This window comes from Falco peregrinus, chromosome 5 (genome assembly GCF_023634155.1).
Source record: "Falco peregrinus isolate bFalPer1 chromosome 5, bFalPer1.pri, whole genome shotgun sequence".
Taxonomy (NCBI): domain Eukaryota; kingdom Metazoa; phylum Chordata; class Aves; order Falconiformes; family Falconidae; genus Falco; species Falco peregrinus.
Window position 1 is genome coordinate 112,038,226 of NC_073725.1, and position 18,669 is coordinate 112,056,894.

At 35.4% G+C, this 18,669-nt stretch overlaps 1 protein-coding gene across 3 annotated transcripts in view; it reads right to left on the bottom strand.

The window, feature by feature from the left end:
* Window positions 1–214: 214 nt before the first annotated feature.
* PPARG (peroxisome proliferator activated receptor gamma) overlaps window positions 215–18,669 on the bottom strand; it is a 62,042-nt gene continuing 43,587 nt past the window's right edge. For all 3 annotated transcript variants that reach the window (XM_055806126.1, XM_055806125.1, XM_055806124.1), the window contains exons 5-7: window positions 13,725–13,924; window positions 8,959–9,409; window positions 215–1,600 (exon numbers count right to left, since the gene is read on the bottom strand). In XM_055806126.1, coding sequence (XP_055662101.1) covers window positions 1,353–1,600; window positions 8,959–9,409; window positions 13,725–13,924 — 899 coding nt within the window. In that variant the 3' untranslated portion in view covers window positions 215–1,352. The remainder of the gene's footprint in view (window positions 1,601–8,958; window positions 9,410–13,724; window positions 13,925–18,669) is intronic.

Genomic DNA, 18,669 nt, shown 5'->3' on the forward strand with positions numbered 1-18,669 from the left:
CTACATAAGCACAAAGGGGACATGGTGAGGAAACCAAGGATATCCAGCTGAGGACCACTCCTGACTTCAATATACGTTACAATTACTGGCTTTTTTTCCTGACGTCCCCTCTTCTGGCTCACCAGTGTGGATCACACCTGTTCACAAACAGCTCAATGGGAATCCAAGGGAACCTCATGTCAGCACTGAGAATACCAAGCGAAGATAGTGTAAGTAGATTTACCTTCTGTTAAATTTATTCACTGTCCTATGCTTTGCTCCCAGGGGAAATCTTAGGTGACATTATAGGGCAACATATATATCAGAAAATTAACAACCTTATCGGCAGCGTACATATCAAAGCGTTCTTGTTCCCGGTGATAAACAAGGATAGCTCAAGTCAAACCAACATCGTAGGGTTTCCACTACAGGTTTACATTTCCAAGAATGAATTTGAACCTTGCTTTTGTTCAGGAAGAGTCACGCTATTCCAATTCTCCATGACATTTCTGACTGAATATATTGTTCAACCATAGTTCATCAAATAATTTGGGACGGCTGCAGGCCAAGTGGTTTGTACAAACCTATTCCAACTACAGACTCCAGAGTGCCCGAAGCTGCGTCAGCACCAGCTGCTGTGGCACGTGCCTTGGCGGCCGTGGGGGGCAGCTGTGCCGTGCCTCCTCCAGGCTGCTGCTCCACCTGCCTCGGCACTGCCTGAGCAGAGTGATTGAAGAGTGATAAGCAGTGCATGTTCCCTCCTGAATTAATTACTGAAATGGCATCTACTTTTGGGGTTTGCCCACAAATGATGGGCCTAATTCTTACACGAAGACCTCTTTACCGAGCTCTGTCCGTGTACAGTTATATTACGGTAGGCAGAGATATTGTCAGACCTGACTTTTCCAACTTTTGCCTGTCGTAGGAAGTGACAGTAATCTGTGATTCAATTTTATTGTTATTTTGCTGCTGCCTTGGGAGCACAAAATCAAACATAATACTTAAAACGTTTCCCTAGAAATGTTTAAGAAAAAAGGTTTTTATTTTTAAGTTGAAAATTTAACTGCATGCTTAACCAACTTCAGTGAAGCATCAATCATACTGGACAAGCAATTTTAAGAAATAAGATAGTTAAAAAAATTAATTCTGAAAATACTGCCAACAATTTCATGATATAGATATTTTTAATATTAAAAGTAATTTGTAAATGTGTCTTTATAAACAATATGCATAAAATAGATCTACTATACTAAGCTCTCTCTTTTTAAATGCTGTTTCACAGTAATTTCTTAGGTATGCAAAATTTTCCCTCAAAGAAATAGTGCAATCTGAAGAACATACATTATGTCAGCGGATTAGAACTACTATGGTCATTAATATAAGTCTTTATAGATTTCTTGTAGGAGTGGATGAAGACTCATATCTGTCTCCGTTTTCTTTATTATTTGCAAAAGCTGCACATGTTCCGTTACAATCTGTCTGAGGTCCGTCATTTTCTGAAGCAACTTTGCAAACAGCTGTGATGATTCTGGATGATTCAGCTTTAGCTGGAGCTCCAAAGCTTGCAACAGATTGTCTTGTATATCTTCAATGGGCTTCACATTTAACAAACCTGGGCGATCTAGGGGAAAAAAAAAATCAGGAGTTGTAAGTTTAGGAAGAATATGGAAATATCGATCTCATGTACTAATTTCTTAGAGATTTCTAAACTTTTACACATGGCACTTCCTGAAAACTTTGACAATTTCTTAATGTATTGATTTATAAGATTTTATTAGAATTTGCTCAAAGAAGTTTTATAACTAGTCTTAGAAACAGTTCAAGCATTTGTGTGGTGCAGATACAGAGGCAAGTTTATACAATACTATAATGCTTTTTCCACAGTAAAGTGGGAGTGTTTATGGGAAGAAAGAGTGAGATATAGTTGGGGGATAAACAACCTGTATCAGGTAACTCACTTTTGGAAAATCAATACATACTTAGATGGATTTCCATGTAGTTGCTACCATTAAAAATGTTTCCTGCTAAGCTGGATGCTAACCTATCTAAAAAAAAGAGCATAAATTCAACTTCTGCAGTCATACTAACCTGAGAGATTGAAAAATCACAGATCAGGTCTTCTCCACACCCAAGCTCCAGTTGCTATTAAGTCTCATGATAGCTTTTAGCATCAGCTCATCAACTTAGCCACAAATGCCGATGGCAGTGGAGAACTGATAGATGTGGCGTGTACAGAAAATGCTTCTTCTGGGCTCATGCCAACAGAGAGTTTTCCTCCGTATGGAGGAGTCTGGGATGGATGTTTACAACCCCAGTCAGCTACTTGCACTACAACAGCTGCGAGAGTCCAGGATTATCTTTGGCATATCTTATTCTTTGGCAAGAACCAAATATTTCTTTTTAAACTGTTATTACCTTTCATAATAATAGCTGTTTTGTTATTTCTGTCTGTCCCCAAATACCTTAAGTGGTTGCAATTATTATCCAACATAATTTGTAACTTGAGGTAATAAATTATTTGATCCTACACTCCTGAAATAATAGTGTTACTTAACATTATTAGATTGTCACATATGATAATGACCACCGATAATTTGTTACTGCTAAACTACTTGATACTGGGTAACACATCCTGATTATCAGAATATTCCATGAAAAAACAGTCAATAATTTAAATTACATTTGCTGTGTATCTATGAAATCAATTTCACAGCTTGATCAATAAAAAGCAGTGCCTATAGCTAGCCTTAAAGCACTTCTCCAAGGCAGTATTTCCATTTCAGGAAGGACAAGAGGTTAATCTATATTAAACATTTTAAAAATAAGGTGTTTTTTTCCTGTCATCTTAGTAACCTTTCTGTTACTGTTATTTTCTGAACTGTGCATCCAGTTCTAGCTCAGCCTGGCTTAGTGTTGTATACTAGAAAAAAGGCTGAGAGAAAAAAAAAGTTTTTTATAAATACAGTGGGGTTTTACTTCACAGAGAAAAAATTGCAGTGTAAACTAAAAGGCAAAGTTGGCGTGAAAACAAATGAGTATACACAAGCCATGAATACATGTAGGTCACTGGTCAGGATCGTTAACTCTCTAAGAGGTGAGGGTTGGGGAGAGTTTTTCAGAAATAGGAGTATCAGCAAGTTTGAATATGGAGCCTGATGTTTGTTTGACGGTGGCTTTATGAAGTGGCTGTTTGCAGTTGTAGGTGACTGGGCTCTGACCAATTTGGCCACTCTTTCTGTTTGGTATTTCATGCTAATGAGCTGTGCTTGTCTTGCAGAGATCACTTATTTTATACCGTACAATGGATAATACCATGAAATATGGTTCAGAAAGTCTGTAAGTAAATACCTGCAGGCAGAAAGTTGTTTCCAAACAAATGGCCCCTTTTTATTAATTTCCTTTGGCAATACTATCAAGCAATTTTTAAAAAATTCTTAGAGAACGTTTGAGAAATTTTAGATATTTATTTGTAGATTACTCAAGTGCACTGCAAGTGCCGCAAAATCTAGTTGCCTTCTTTATATCTTTCAGAAACTTCCCAAATTTCAGCACTTCAAAGCTGTTAATAATTTTGGCTTTGGACTGCGATAGCTTTAAATTTTACTTCTGCATTGCAGATGAACTCTGAACCAGCTGGGTATGACTCAGTGTACAGTGATATAAAAAATCAAAAAGCACAAAGACTGTGGCCTTGATTTCCTCTGAGATTAATCTCCATTTGCCCTCTGCTTCTTTTATGGTGGGAATTTTTAGGGTGTGAGTTTTTCAGAAGTGAAACTCAATTCGAACGTTGTGCTCCCCAGCGCAACTTTCGAGTCCAGGAGGCAAACCCAGAAGATCAGTACTGAGTGTGGAACTTATCAAGGAGCCCCCCAGATTTGGTGCCCCAGGTCAACTGAAGTTTAGTGAGACTTAAGCATCTAAAATCCTTTATCTTCTTTGAAAACCCCCATCTAATGGTTTTATAATGACCCAGTGGAACTAGAGTCAGAAAAGATGACTATGACAAAAGCCTAGGAGATCGTCAGATGTTATTTTTAAATAAGTCAATTCAAGAGGAAGGAAAATTCCCATTGAAGGCAAGAGAGATTTTTCATGAATGAGAACTTCAGGATATGGACATTATTTTTTGGGTGTTGACAGTTTGCTATACTTTCTCACTAAAAATTTCTTACAGAGGAAAATGCTGTTTCTGTTCCAGGAAACTTATCTAAATCAGAAAAAAAAGGAAATAAGAGCCAAAAGCTTTAACATATAGGTATTATGGTCTATTTCAAGTTGCTAAAATGCTCTTAAATGTATATGCTCCGGACTCATCGGGTTACTGTATCAGAAGGTGTATTTTGTGCCATAAGGAACTCCAGATAGATGTGGCTTGTAGAAAAAAATACAAATGATTAACAGTGAGCCTTGAGAAAAAATGTATATAGAGAATAGGAAGAAACAGGAATGGGAGTAAAGTAGGTGCGATGCTACAGTGGAGGCCTTTGAAGAGGCTGAGACAGAATTGCTGTTTGAAAGCTCACAGAGAAAATTATACAGGGAACTGACAAGGGAAGCGAAAGACAAAAACAAATGAGTTGTAGGAGTTTCTTATGATACAATGAAATAAGGTTACGAAAAACTTACGGAAAGAGAGTTGAAATGATGAAGGTGAGAACTAAAAGTGAATTGGACACCACTTTTAAACCTCTCTGACACAGAAGACTGTCAATTGAAGTTTAGCTTTTTTTACGTGCTGTTTGTGACCTGCCTTTCATCATTCACACTACGCCAAAGGAGTACCACATTTCTCTTATATTATTTTTCTTTATTCATTTTTCCTTTAGGTCTTCATCCATTGTCATACGGCTGTTTCATTTGGTTTGAAAATTCTGCAGGAAGCTGCTCTAAGTAACAAAATCTCCACAGCGACTGGGAAAGGCTAATAGCCCCTTGGTTTTGAGTGTCAGCTGTATGACTGTGTAAATCGGTGTTCTGTACTATCTCAGGGAAAAGCATTTTCTTTGTTTACCTACTTACAGATTTGGATGCTTCTTTCATGTTCCTAACAATTACAATTTTTTTTCTGCTTCTCACATATTTCCATCTGCATGCCTTTACCCATACCTTTATATTTTAATATCTTTAAGTGCATTTTGCATTTAAATACACATTCTAAAATCTTAATATGATAAAGAGACAAAGACACAGCTGGCTGAAAAACTGCTGCTTCTTGTGCTGAGGCAGATATGACTCAGCAGTTTGAGCTTTTCCTTCTGAGACTGTCACATGTATTGTAGTCACCGGGATTTTGGTTCAAAGCCCACAGTGATTATCTGCAGTTCTTTGTCCGATTATAAAGCATGTCTTTGTTCTAATGGGTCTGCTAGAGCAGGATTTGTGTAGCAGTCAAATATGAACTATTTCTTGGTACTATTCAGTGAGAAAACTTCAAATTTTGCTGATCTCGGATTGTAGCAAAATTATTGAATATAGTGTTTAAACAGGCAGCAGTGATTCACGGCTCAAAATGTACCGTAAAGAACACACTCAGAAAGCAAAAAAAGTGAATGTAGCAGCATTTCTGAACTCAAATACTAGTTGGGCTGCGTGTTGACTAACAGAGTCTGTGTCTTTACAGGTATACCCTACTACAATTCCCCACACCACAATATCCTGAACGTTGCAGAAGATAAGTTACAGAAGTCCAAGTCCACCCATGAGATGTAAACATACAACAAAATTAACTTTTGAGCTTTTTATTTATTTGAGAACAACATGCCCGAGTGAGTTTACTTTGTTTATAAACGTTGATCATCCCAACAAGTCTTGGACTATATTATCTTTCCTGCCCAACACAGACATCCAACTTGTTCTCCTTAAACCTTCTTACAATAGACTTCATTTTCAGCACCAGTATGTATACTATTTTTAAAGGTGCTTCAAGTTCTTTAACATGTATACCATGGCACTCACTACTGGCTGAGAACGTGTCTCAGCAGCACAGAGGAACACGACAGGGAGGAAGAATATCTCTTGAAGTTTTCCAGATCTCCTTTTACCAAAGCTTATTTATCCAAGTTCCCATAAGTAAAAGAGTGTTGTGATGAGAGTTTGGCATTGCTGTTAAAGGCATAAAGCACTTCTTTTGTAAAAACAAGGTAATATCCTACTGCTCACACACAGAGTCTGTCTCATCAGCATTACATTCAGAGTACTAGAATTTGTTTGCCCTTTACAGTATTGCTTTAAAGCACAATACACCAACATTAAGAACAACTCTTCAGCTTTGTACTAATGAGTTCAGAGTAAATTTGGAATCATTGAGACAGAGTGAGGCTGCACTGAGCAGCTTGGAAACAATAAAATGATTGACTGTGGAAGTGGGAGTACTTTCATTTTGTTGCTATTCCAGTTAATTGGTCAGCTTTTTATATTTTGTTACATGGGCATTTTGCCTTTTTACATATAACACAAAGGCAACTGTTTCAATATCAAAAGGCTGAACTGTTTTATAGGATTTGTGGCAAATTCCAAGCACTCACTTCACAATGAAAAGCTTTCTACATGTAATGTTCCAGCTGGAATTATCTTTCTCTTTCCCTTCTCTCTTCTTTTTAGAGCTGCATAAGAGAGAGCACCAGCGGAGCCAGCAGAACTAACATAATTTCACTAGGCAATAACAGATTCACTCAGAATTAGAGTGTTTGGCTTGGATCTTTTCTGTTTCACAAACTGAATTACTTTTTAAGATATTTGTACACGGGATTTCTTGAATTGACTTAAAAATTACAGTACTCCTGCAGCTAGTAAAATCCTTGAGGTAATATGAACTGGTTTTGAAATCCTGTTTTCAATGAAATAATCCTGGTTTGATATTCATATACTTCTTACAGAAATTAAGTTCCGTAAGAATATAACTCTTACAAAAACCGGAGCGTGTGAGACATCTGAGAAACAGGATTTCAGTTCTATGCCACATAAGATATTACAGTCCCACAGGACGCATACAGTTCAATATATATTATATCTGACTCTAAATTCCATGATAAAAACCATTTTCTAATTGGCAGCAAAGCTCAATTTTTTTTCAAAATATAAACTCGGGTTTTACTATATAAACTATATTATAAACTATAAAATAACTATAATGATTTTTGTGAAAAAAAAAGTTCTTGATAAAGACAGGAAAAGATCTTTACTATCAAGAAATGAAAGGATTTTCTTAGAAAGGACTAATTTATGTTTATACGGATTTATATATTTATATGGATTTGCTTCAGAATTATTTAAGAGCTAACTCTTAAAATTCAGTAGCTCTTTACAGATCTCTGTTTACAAATTATTCTTAAAAGACTTGTTGATAGATCTGGTTCAACACTGTTGATTTCTTTCTGTGGATCATTGTCCTCCTGAGATCTAAAATGTAAGATTAGTTACATCATACCTATTTCCTCTAATATAAACCAAACATCACTGAAGACCTAGCGTTACAGATTGCAAGTTGCCTTTTTTCAATTAGGAGTGGATTTTCAGAGGCCTGTTTCTTATCTGTCAAATTTCATTATATTAGAAAATGCAAAATATTGGCATGTTTTGTGTAGTGCCCTAATAGGCTTGTATAATTTCTCCTCTTCCATCAAAGCCAAACAAAATATACCAGTAACATATTTTCCCTTCCTGAATTAATTCCAAGTCCTCAGGGATCATTGTGTTCGAAGGTTTGCACAAGAAAATGTCTTCTGGGAATTGTACTTGTTTGAAGTGGATTTAGTTAGTCTAATAAACCATATAGTGATACCACATTTTTACTGAATGAAACACAATGCCAGACGTAATTGTATGTGATTTTAAATGAAGCTATACATAACAATGCACTCGCAACAGAATGTTTGTTTTTAAAACAATAGCATGTGGTTGTTGTGTTTGATTGCTTAAACATAATTTAATAACAAAATACTCTGCGTTGCTCTGTGAAGGCTCTGAATTCATAACATTCAGCACATTCCTCCCATTGATAGCTGCACTACCATTCTAAGCCAAAACACACAAAAATCAGTAGGGTAAAATTTTCTTTGTGCAACATCACTAACTTGATAGTATTGGCCAAAGTCAAAGATCTTCAACATGACCTGAAATGCATACCTGATATCTGAGATTCTCGGTGGAACGGTTTGTAAGTGAACTAAGTCTGGCTAGCATTCACTACTTTACAAAACATAATAGCTACATCACCGCAGAATGAGATAGAGCATATTGACTGTCTTCAAAACCTGAAAATTGAGTGCCTTTTCAAATGAAGTGTTAAAATGCATGTGGTCTGATGACCTGGGCTTTCAGATTCATGCTTTGCTCAAAGCATAATGTATAAAGATTAATATAAGCAGAGCAGCTTAGGAAATCTGAACAGAGCAGACACACAGCCCCTGTTTTTCTCAGGCATTAGAAGAGCATTGTTTCTTGAGAAATGCATTCTAACCCCCCACCCCCCCTTTTAAAGGCAAATAAAACCTTGCAGGAGTGAAACAAACAACAACATCAGAAAACATCATAACAATCCTGTAAGCCAAAGGCCACATACATTTTGAAATTTTTACGGAGTCAAAGCTATTTGTGTACAATTAGCAAGCCACACAATCTAATTGCATGTTTAAAAAACCCTCATGCAGAATTTTAACTTTTAGAAGTTCTTGCCAGTGAATTTCCACCCTTCCTGTTTTCAGAAAGACAGTCCTGATTTTGTTTTCTAACTAAATGGACTGCTGATTCAGCAGGCATTTCCAGCTCCATCATTAGTATCAGGTCATTTACATTTTTACTTTCTGCCTGACACTGAAAAAAGTGCAAACAACATCAAGAAAGCTGAAAATTAATAAAATACTATGTGTAAATAAACTCATACCCATCCTGTAGTGCTGAGCACTTTCCTGTTTGGACAGGAATCAAAAGTGTCAATTTTATTATATAAAATATCATATTAAATAAGACAGCACTTACCTCCACTTAGTATAATGACAGCTATAAATATTGCCAGGTCACTGTCATCTAATTCCAGTGCATTGAACTTCACAGCAAACTCAAACTTGGGTTCCATAAAGTCACAAAAAGGTTTTCTCAGGCTCTTCAGGAACTCCCGTGTCATGAATCCTTGTCCATCAGATATAAGAACTCCATCTTTATTCATCAGAGAAGCCAGGAGAGTATATATGATCTCATGGACGCCATATTTCAGGAGAGTTACTTGATCATTCAGGTCAAGATTCACAAAACCTGGAATGTTCTTGGCAAATTCTGTGATCTCCTGCACTGCCTCCACTGAGCGGAACTGGCATCGCTGGAAAATGCGAATTGCTACTTCTTTGTTCTCCTCCTGCAGTGGTGACACATGCTTGCACTTGATCTGATCTTCTCCCATCATTAAAGAGTTCATGTCATAAATAACAAATGGCTAAAAATGAAAGGAAAAGAGAATTTACTTTCAAATGTCCTTTCTATGGACATTTTACTCCTGAGAAAGGGAAGTACCGTACAGAGGTATCAGAAAACACTTAGATATCTATGAAAAATATATCAAGGGTTATACTCCCTTGATTTATTCCCAAAAGAGTTAAACCTTCATAAACCTATTAAAGCAAATATCCACACGATGTTAAAATGATTTACAGAAAGCACAAGTAGTTCTTAAGGACTTCTCACATGTTCCATGAATTCACATTCTAAAAATAGGACTTTGGCTGATACTTTTTTTAATAATTGGGCGAGAGGGGTAAGGAACACTATTTTAAAATAGCCATGATTTTTGCCTTTTTGTGTTTGTTTGGTTGGTTTTTTGGGTTTTTTTGTTTGTGTGTTTGTTTTGTTTTGTTTGTTTGATTGGTTTTGTTTCATAGAAGTTCTGTAATATCAGAATTCAAAATTTGGAATGCTTATAAACAAAAGATTAATATGTTACTCCTTTTACCTGCATTTTAATGGCTTCTATAAAACAGAAACTAGTAAGTGTACACTGACATGCTTTCACTTCTGATGATATAGCTTCTTTTTTATAGGAAGACAGAGTATATTCACATTTTGATTACTTCATACACTGTAATGTTCTTTCCAAGTTTTATCCTTCTATAAAATACTGCAAGTAGTATCAACTTTATGGTATTGATTATCTGACAAACTTAACCTTTTGCTGTTAATTCCTTTAAAAATAACAAAGTTAGGATGCATTTAAACTCAAACAAGCTGTCAATGAGATAGAAAACACAAATAACACGTTACAAACTACAGCAGCCAATTCAGAACACAAGAATGAATCTGACTGTGAAATAATCTCAACTGGAATAAATCAATTTTGAAAGCAGATTAGAAAAAATAGTGCCAGGAAAACTTTCGTTATGATCTGGAAACAATCTGTTTCAGAATATGCAGAAGAAGCTCCTGGTTTTAAAGAAGTGGTTAAGCGAGGATTTCTTGACTTTATCTGAAGGATCTTTTCGTTAGAGAATAAATGACTAAATAGTTCATTGATGCACTGAAAATATATCTACTGATATTAATATTAATTAATATACACCAACAATTGAACTACAGAAATTCATTTTTTAAATTTAAGATCCTTTAGGATTACAGATTCTAATGCCTTAGTCACATGGGTGCTCACTGTCATGTTTTCATATTCACTATATGCTGCAGAACAGATTCAAAAAACCCCCAAACCTCCCTATACATAGTCTGTGGTCCTCTCCCACAGAATCAGCTTCTGGAAACTTCTAAAATGCTATTCCTATTTGATTAAATCGGTTTTGAAGTCTATTCAGTGCTAAATTATGATGGAAGTTTTAAAACTGAAATTAGCTGCTTTCTTTGGCGTCTCTTGGTGCCGTCTGAGGAGGATGTTGCCCATGGATGCTTGTCACTACCCGCCAGCTAGAGGTTACTGCTCCCATCGCCCCCTGCAAGTTCTGCAGACGGAGCTTGTGCAAGCGCTTGGTCGTCTGGCTCAGGCTAAGTCGAAGGCAAAGCTCCGACCTGCTTTCACCAGGAAGAAAGGAGGGGTGGTGGTGGTGTGACAGCTGACAGTTTTGTCCTTAACTGATACAGCTGCTTGGCAAAAAGAGGTCTAGCTGGGAACCGAAACACTAATATCTGCACAAGATGATTTCGGTTTTCAAAATGGTTTCATTACATCGGTATTCTGCTGCTGACAAGACCAATGGAAGTAGTGCTGTCACTGTCACAGTAACCGCAGGCAAACCTAGCTCCAGACCATGAGGTTCAGTTAAATAGAGTGTGAGGTGTGACACAATTTTTCCACTTGCACCAGGAATTCAGTGTGAAACCGAAAAAATAAACACGCTGCACTGAGAAAAGCCAGAAGAATAAGGTATTTTTCAGTATGTAATGTTATTTTGGCAGCATTTTATACATATCTGTACGTAGGTATATGCAGGCATATGCAAAATAGTGGAATAACAAGACTATAGAGCCTTTTAAAATACATGTTTTAGTAATAGTAGGTCATTTTGGTTTCCTTGTAGAAAATTTTAAGTGGGAGCACAAAGTACAAGGAAATGCCATCTATCCACTGCATGTACACGTGCTTTAGAAAGACTATACTATGCCACCAGCCTACTGACATTAGAAGATGAAAATCAAGAAAGAGTTCAAAACAAGTAAAGAATTTTTTAGCATAAATATTAAGATGAACTTTGTGAGTAGAATTTTATGCCAAATGAGCACTGGATATCCCATAAGAGGATGAGTTAGTAATTTTGATTTTGACACACTCAGTTAGCATATCCAATTATTTTCAGTTAATGCAGATGATATAACAATTAAACAATAATATAAATTTAAACTATGTCCAGAGTAAACAGTTTGATGTTCCAGCGCACAAAGTCCATTACAGTTCAAATCATGTAAATGTTATTACGTATTAATGTTAATTAATAGTTATATATGCATATCAATATTTATAAACAATAAATTAATATTAATAAATAATTAATGTTAAATACGATCACTCTTTCAGTGTTAATTTTAAAACGATTGAAAATTTGCAACAAAATGAAAAGCTGAATCTTGTGTCTATTGCTTTGTTGCTATATTGTAATTGGCAAAGTTTTAAAACTTTCAAAAAAAAAAAAAAGAACATAATTTATGGCATACTATATATTTACTAAATGAGTATTGCATTAGTGTAACTTGCAGACATGACCAAGTTGCATAAGCCCAGATGTTTGTTAAGCGCCCAGCACAGCCCAGCAGCAAACCACGTGCTAATTGACTTCTATGACAGCTTCACAGAACCTTACAGAACAAAAGCAGAATTTGTGGATGCACTTGGGACCTCAGAAGCAAACTTCCCAGATTTTTAAACACACATCTGGAAAAATGGAAGATGAGAGCACCATAGGTAACCCTGCTCAAAATGCTGTCATGTTCCAGAGTGTGTGGTGGGCAGCTGCAGACAAAAGGAGCAGGGCTCCTGGTGACGTTTTTACGATGAAGAGGAATAAACAAGATAGATAATTAAGCACCCTATTTTTCTGTTTCCCAACGCAGATACATAGTTTTTAATAACACACTTAAGAAACCCTAAATTGCTTAATTAATACTTTCCCAGTAAGCTAAATTTCTGATACAGAGAGGGAACTGCAGAAAGACTTGGAAAAAGCAATGACCCTCAAGTGGACTTAGCATATCAGCTTTCTGCAGAATAATAAAAAAAAAAATGCTAGTTCAAGTTTTATGTAGTCCGTGATGAAAAGTTACTCAAATTGTAAGTGTCCACCATATCTGAAGTTTTTATATGAGGGGTACAACCATATTAAGGGCAATATTTAAATTATGATTTTAACTATCTTTCAAGAAAAAAAGCCTGAAATAACCTCCGCATTCAATATGGTCAGTTTTCTAATCCTGACAATTTTTTTTCCGATGATTCTAGAAAATATATCAAACTAAGAGTTATAAGTTTTGGAATACTATTTTGCTCTTTAGGTATTTAAATAGTGACAAAATTTAAAGCCTACTATAATTATCAGGTCTTCTTCATCCTCCTCTCACTGATACAGAGGATTGTTATGTACCACCAGTGAAGTTTCCAAAGCAACCCACAAATACACATATCTCTATTCCCTACTTTTCAAAAATTTTCTTGTAGACTCTCCTAAAATTCCAATAGCACCAACACAAGATACTGATCTGATCCAAGATAAGAGAGTTAAATGCAGGAAGTCATCAGAGCATCATCATGAGAATAAGCAGCATAGTTGAGGCTAGCAGTGGTGCTGGTACTGGGAATCATTTGACACATGAAAAAGAACTACACTTATGAAAAAGAATATTCCTTTGGGTACATCTAGTGCTAATAATATGCTATGATAGGGCTGCATGAATAGTACAACAACCAATTCCTGACAGCTAGATAGCTACCTTAAACAGATAGTGTGGAAGATAACCTTTGGTGAAAGAGAAGGAAAACGGGAAGAGTGGATCAGAGAATACAAAAAGGTTAAGATGACCTTCAAATTCTTGTACTGGTTTCAAGTATTTTATTAGGTGAACTTGGAGTTTTTTCAAATAATGTTTACTTATCCTATCTAAAAACATTTCCTGTGTTTCAGACACAGCTTGAAATATGTAACTGCCAACAGCAAAGCTTTTTTTTTTTTTTTTTTTTTCTTTTTTAAAGATTGTCAATGTGGTAAATCATTTACTCAAAAGAAAGAGAAAAAAAACTCCCAAAAAACAAAACAGAGGGAACTAACTGATTTGTCTGTTGTCTTTCCTGTCAAGATCGCCCTCGCCTTGGCTTTGGTCAGAGGGAAGGACTTTATGTATGAGTCATACAAATGTTTGGCAAGTGCTCGTAGATCAGCAGATTCAGGGTTTAACTGGTCGATGTCGCTGGAAATCTCTGCCAAGAGCTTCTCCTTCTCCGCCTGTGGCATTCTCCCAAACCTGATGGCTGAAGAAGATGACAAGCAATTACTATAGCTATAGTAACACCTAAAAAAGCACATCTGAATACCTTTTTATGTCACTTTTTGTTATGACCTCTTGAAGTTTTTATTAAAACAGTACTTAGGCAAGTAAGAAAAAGATGATTTTTCTCCAGTATTATAGGCAAAAAAAAGCTGAAGTGCTTTAAATAAATGTAAACAAACAAATCTCAAAGAGGAAATAATCTATGTGCCCAAACAGTTAAGATTACAATATCTTGCTTGGAAATGCAAAACCTATTGTCAGCTCACCTGACAGAGCTGGTGAAAACCACTCTACCTCCAATCTAAATAAAATGTAAGGAATCTTTAAAATATTAAAATTCTGTTGGCTTAGGGCAGGAACCACCCTTCAGCCTTCTATTGTTTTGGGCAAATCACCATATGGGTCTCAGATTCTTCATTTGTTTAGAAACAAAACACTCACATGCCTTGCAGGAATAAATTCCTAAATAGTTCAACAGGACTTAATGTAGCAAGTGCTATAAAATGTTACCAAAAGAATTAAGGAATGAGAAAGAAGGTTGCACAGGGAATAAGAAAGCCAGAAAAGGCTGAGTTCTTCATGGTAACTCTATGTGCATGCAGTGTTGAAAGAACAAGAGGTGGTTCTGCCTAGTCATACCCGCTCACCATTGCTCAACAGCGATGTAAGGCGGGCTGTAAAACTCCTGCTTTTACACCTATGTACTTACTATCCAAGACACTATTTATTCATATGGGGACTGACTTGGAAAATATTTCAAATGAGCCATCAAGATCAAGACTGATTTATCATGATATTTCAGTAAACAGAAATTATTTTATTTTATGAAAACAAAACAGAACAAAAGAGCATCAAAACAAAAAACAGAAGGAAGAAATAAAGGTTTGCATTTTGGCCTTAGGAGGAAATGGAAATAATAAAATATTTTTTCAGCAATTAGTGTCCTCCCTGGTTATAGTAAAAATGCTGTTAAGATCATACATATGAATGATTGTGCTAGGGACATTGATTCAGGAAATGACTAGCCACTTTCCTTTTACAAGTTTGCTTGCAGTGTGCTGATGGACAGAAATAACACTTTTTTCCCAGAAAAAAATAATTGTGCCAGAAAACATAACACCCCCATCTGTCATATATTATAGTTATTGATTGGTTCTCTTCTTTCATGGCTGTAGAGACAAAGTTGTTTATTTTTACAGCTCTGCTACATTTCTCTTTCAGTAAACTCAGTCTCCAAATGATGCATGCTGTAAATTTAATATTTACTTGGGTATTCTTAGAGTTAACACGGCAGAATAAAAATCATCGTGAAAGGAATTCTAGTTCAGTAGGTACAAATGAACATATTCTACTTCCCCCACCCCACCTCCCCCACCCTGAAAATGTCTGTTGCTTATAATTTTTTCATATGGGAAATTTTGAATAATTGCCAGTTTATATTTGTTTTGGATCATATATACGATGGCATATGTAATTTTTTCCTCTCTCATAGGAAAGACTAAGTATTCTTACTCAGCTGTTAACAATAGTTTTCAGGGAGACGTCACTGCTCTCCTTTCTTCTGAGAGCAAAAGAAATTATTAACTTCATATTAGTTTATATGACATACTAAAATGTCTCAAAGAGACTAACACCGTTCCGTAAAGAAGTGAGTAGATGAACATATGATAACGTTAGTGATGTATAAAAAATTAGTATCAGACAAAAGGAGACTTCATATTGTACTTAGCGTAACCTAAATAAAAAGATGAAAAAAATCATCATAACTACAAAGGAGTTAATTCAGCTACATATGCTTCCATGAACACTGTGTATCAAGATGGTATTTTCATTTTGCAGTTAAGATGGATTCTCTCACTATTAAAAATTCTTATCTGTAGTTAACACAAATCCTTCGAGTTTTTTTAAAAAACATGTATGGATGTGATAACATTAAACCCATGATAATGATATCTGCATTTTAGACATCCTTGAAGATGTAAATGAAGAAGTATGAGTATTCCATGCAGTAAGTAGAGTGAAGACTCACTGAAAATATTTTATAGCATTTACAGATTATTTTTTTCAGATACTTTAAGACTGATTCAATAAAAAAAAAATCAAACCATCATCAATGTAATAAAGCTAAAATATATTAATACAATATTGTAAGAAGTTGTTGCAGGGACAACATGTATAACTAAAATGTGGGGTCAAGAAGGTGTTAAAATAATAATATAGCTAATAAAAGTGTTAAAGGTTATTTAAAAGCCCATGTTGAACAGTGTGGCTAGACATTTGTTAAACTTATATTTTCATTAAAAGCTATTATGTTCTTCACTAAACCTGGTTTCAGTGTTAGTATTATTTTAACATTAAATTTGTGACATGCATCGGATTATGTTTTATGATTAATTTGTCCACTCTTCAAATGTGTATTTTGCAATAGTTTCATCAATGGGAAAAATCTTGTGATACTTTGGTGCTTCTGATTGGGTTCTTGCCGACAAATTCAACTCCCCCTCACCATCTTTTTTTGAGGAAGAATATGCAAACTGAAGACCTAAGTGAAGCCTAGCAAGACTTCTCAGACCAATACAGTGGACTTTTTAATCTGGAAAGAAACCAAGGGAAGTATTAGCTTCATATAAAGGACTGTTAATAAAAAAGGAACACAGGAACTCTAAGGATCATGTCCTTTGATAGATTTCACAGTCATATCAGGAACTAGGTGCTTTGGGCCAGAAAAAAGTTTTGTTATGATAAATCCTACTTGTAAACTATTTTGACATTTTATATGGAATAAATTTATAACATTATATGTAGTATCTTCATAATATGTTTACAACAAATTATGCATCCCCAGCAGCCTGATGTGAATGCTATCAGCTCGTTCTGTAAGCACACTAACTCTAACTGTTATGGAAACAGAGCTTGACTGAACACCAGTATGAGACATGATTCTGTTGTGGGCCTGTTCTTGAGAGCTGGGGTTTGCAGAGGCAAATTTATAATCTGGACTCTCACTGGCGTGACTCCCTTTCATCAAGGTTACTTCTACAAACCAGGGATTGGAAAAAAAAAAAAAAAAAAAAGACAGTATATTGCTTCCCCTTCCTATGTTTTAACATTAACTTAGCTCTAAAATAGTTCATACACTTCCCCAATGCATTAAAAACAATAGAATTTTATTTTCTTTTATCTTTCCCCCCCTCCTCCCCTTTTCTAATCAGTTATCTACTGAAACTTTCTTAATGATGCACCACAGCGTATGTACCAGCTATGACACTGATTACTGAAATAGAGGTTTAATGTAGAGATTTTACTGAAAAGATCAGGGATTTTCAAAACAGATTTGAACAAAAGATTGTTTTATCATTAGAGAATAACTGATTGAGCTCTATAATTGTATTCTTTTAAAGAATAGAAACCAGACCGGTAACAAACATCTTGCTAGAAATTCATACATGGGTGAATAGACTAGTGCCTTTTTTTTTCAAGTAAGTTTGCCAGAACTGAGGAGGATAGTTTCCTTTTTAAAACTTGTGGCAGTTTTCCACATAACTGATTCTACTGTTGCACTAATACTGCCAGTATAAAATGGGCTTGCTTTTAGTTTTGAGTATAAAATGACAGCATAGTATATATACTGTATTTTCTAAATATACCCCTTATCCTATACCCTGATTCCTGTGCAGAGCCTTGTGTCCTGTCCAAGAGGCTTTGGGAAAGTAAATTACAGTATTTGTGCTAGCAATTTGGTATTGCTAAACAATGTATTGTTGATAGTTCCCTGTTAAAAGTTTACATAGCACTGGTGTAGAATTGATAATAAATGACAACTTACATTGTGTTTACTTTTTTAATGGAAAATAAGATTGACCAGGGGTGTTCCAGAATCACATTTCTGGTGTGCTTATTCATCCCAAATAAAGCATGCCAAATTACCTTTGCAAATTAGTTACGAACCCTAGTGCTTGTAATATAAAATTCTACTAATTTACAGAGCGTACTGAAGTACGTAATACTGTTAATATTTCATTTCCTGTTAATAATTCTAGAGGAGATGCCTTCTTTCACTTATCATTTATTTTTATTTTTCTTGTGACTGTGATACTTATGTTCCTGAAAAGCATTTGAGATCTCTGCTTGAAAAGTGCTATAAACCCCAAATACTATTTTTTACTGTGCTATCTGCTTCAGTGCTTTTCCTTGTTGGAATCATATCTAACTTTTTGTTTCCATGTGTTTTAGAATTTGTATAATTTTTATATATACAGTCAAAAACCCCTGTGAACATTAATGTTAAATCAGAGCCTTGTCTTCACTGTGCTAAATTTTACGAATGCAAACGCCCTTGTGTATAATCTATTTTGAAGTTGAAGCCCAAAGACACAGAGGAAGACTATATCAAATCATACATGATTAAAACTGCATAGAAATTTACTATACATTTTAAAGGAATATTTGGCATAGGTTTGGCATGATGCTAATTCTTCTATGACGATCAGATTCCTGGTTTCTCTTTTAAAAATTACTATTTAAAATTCCTTCTGCATAAATGAAAAAGGGAAAGAAACCCAGAAACAGCAGAAGTATCACTGCCAAAGGTAAGACTGAATTATATAGCAAGTCTGTTAAAATGCTGAGATTACTGTGAAAGTAAATTAGCACATACGTTGTTATATGGTAAACTAGGTTATAAACATTAACGTCTATTCCTGAACACTTGCATGCTGCATTCAG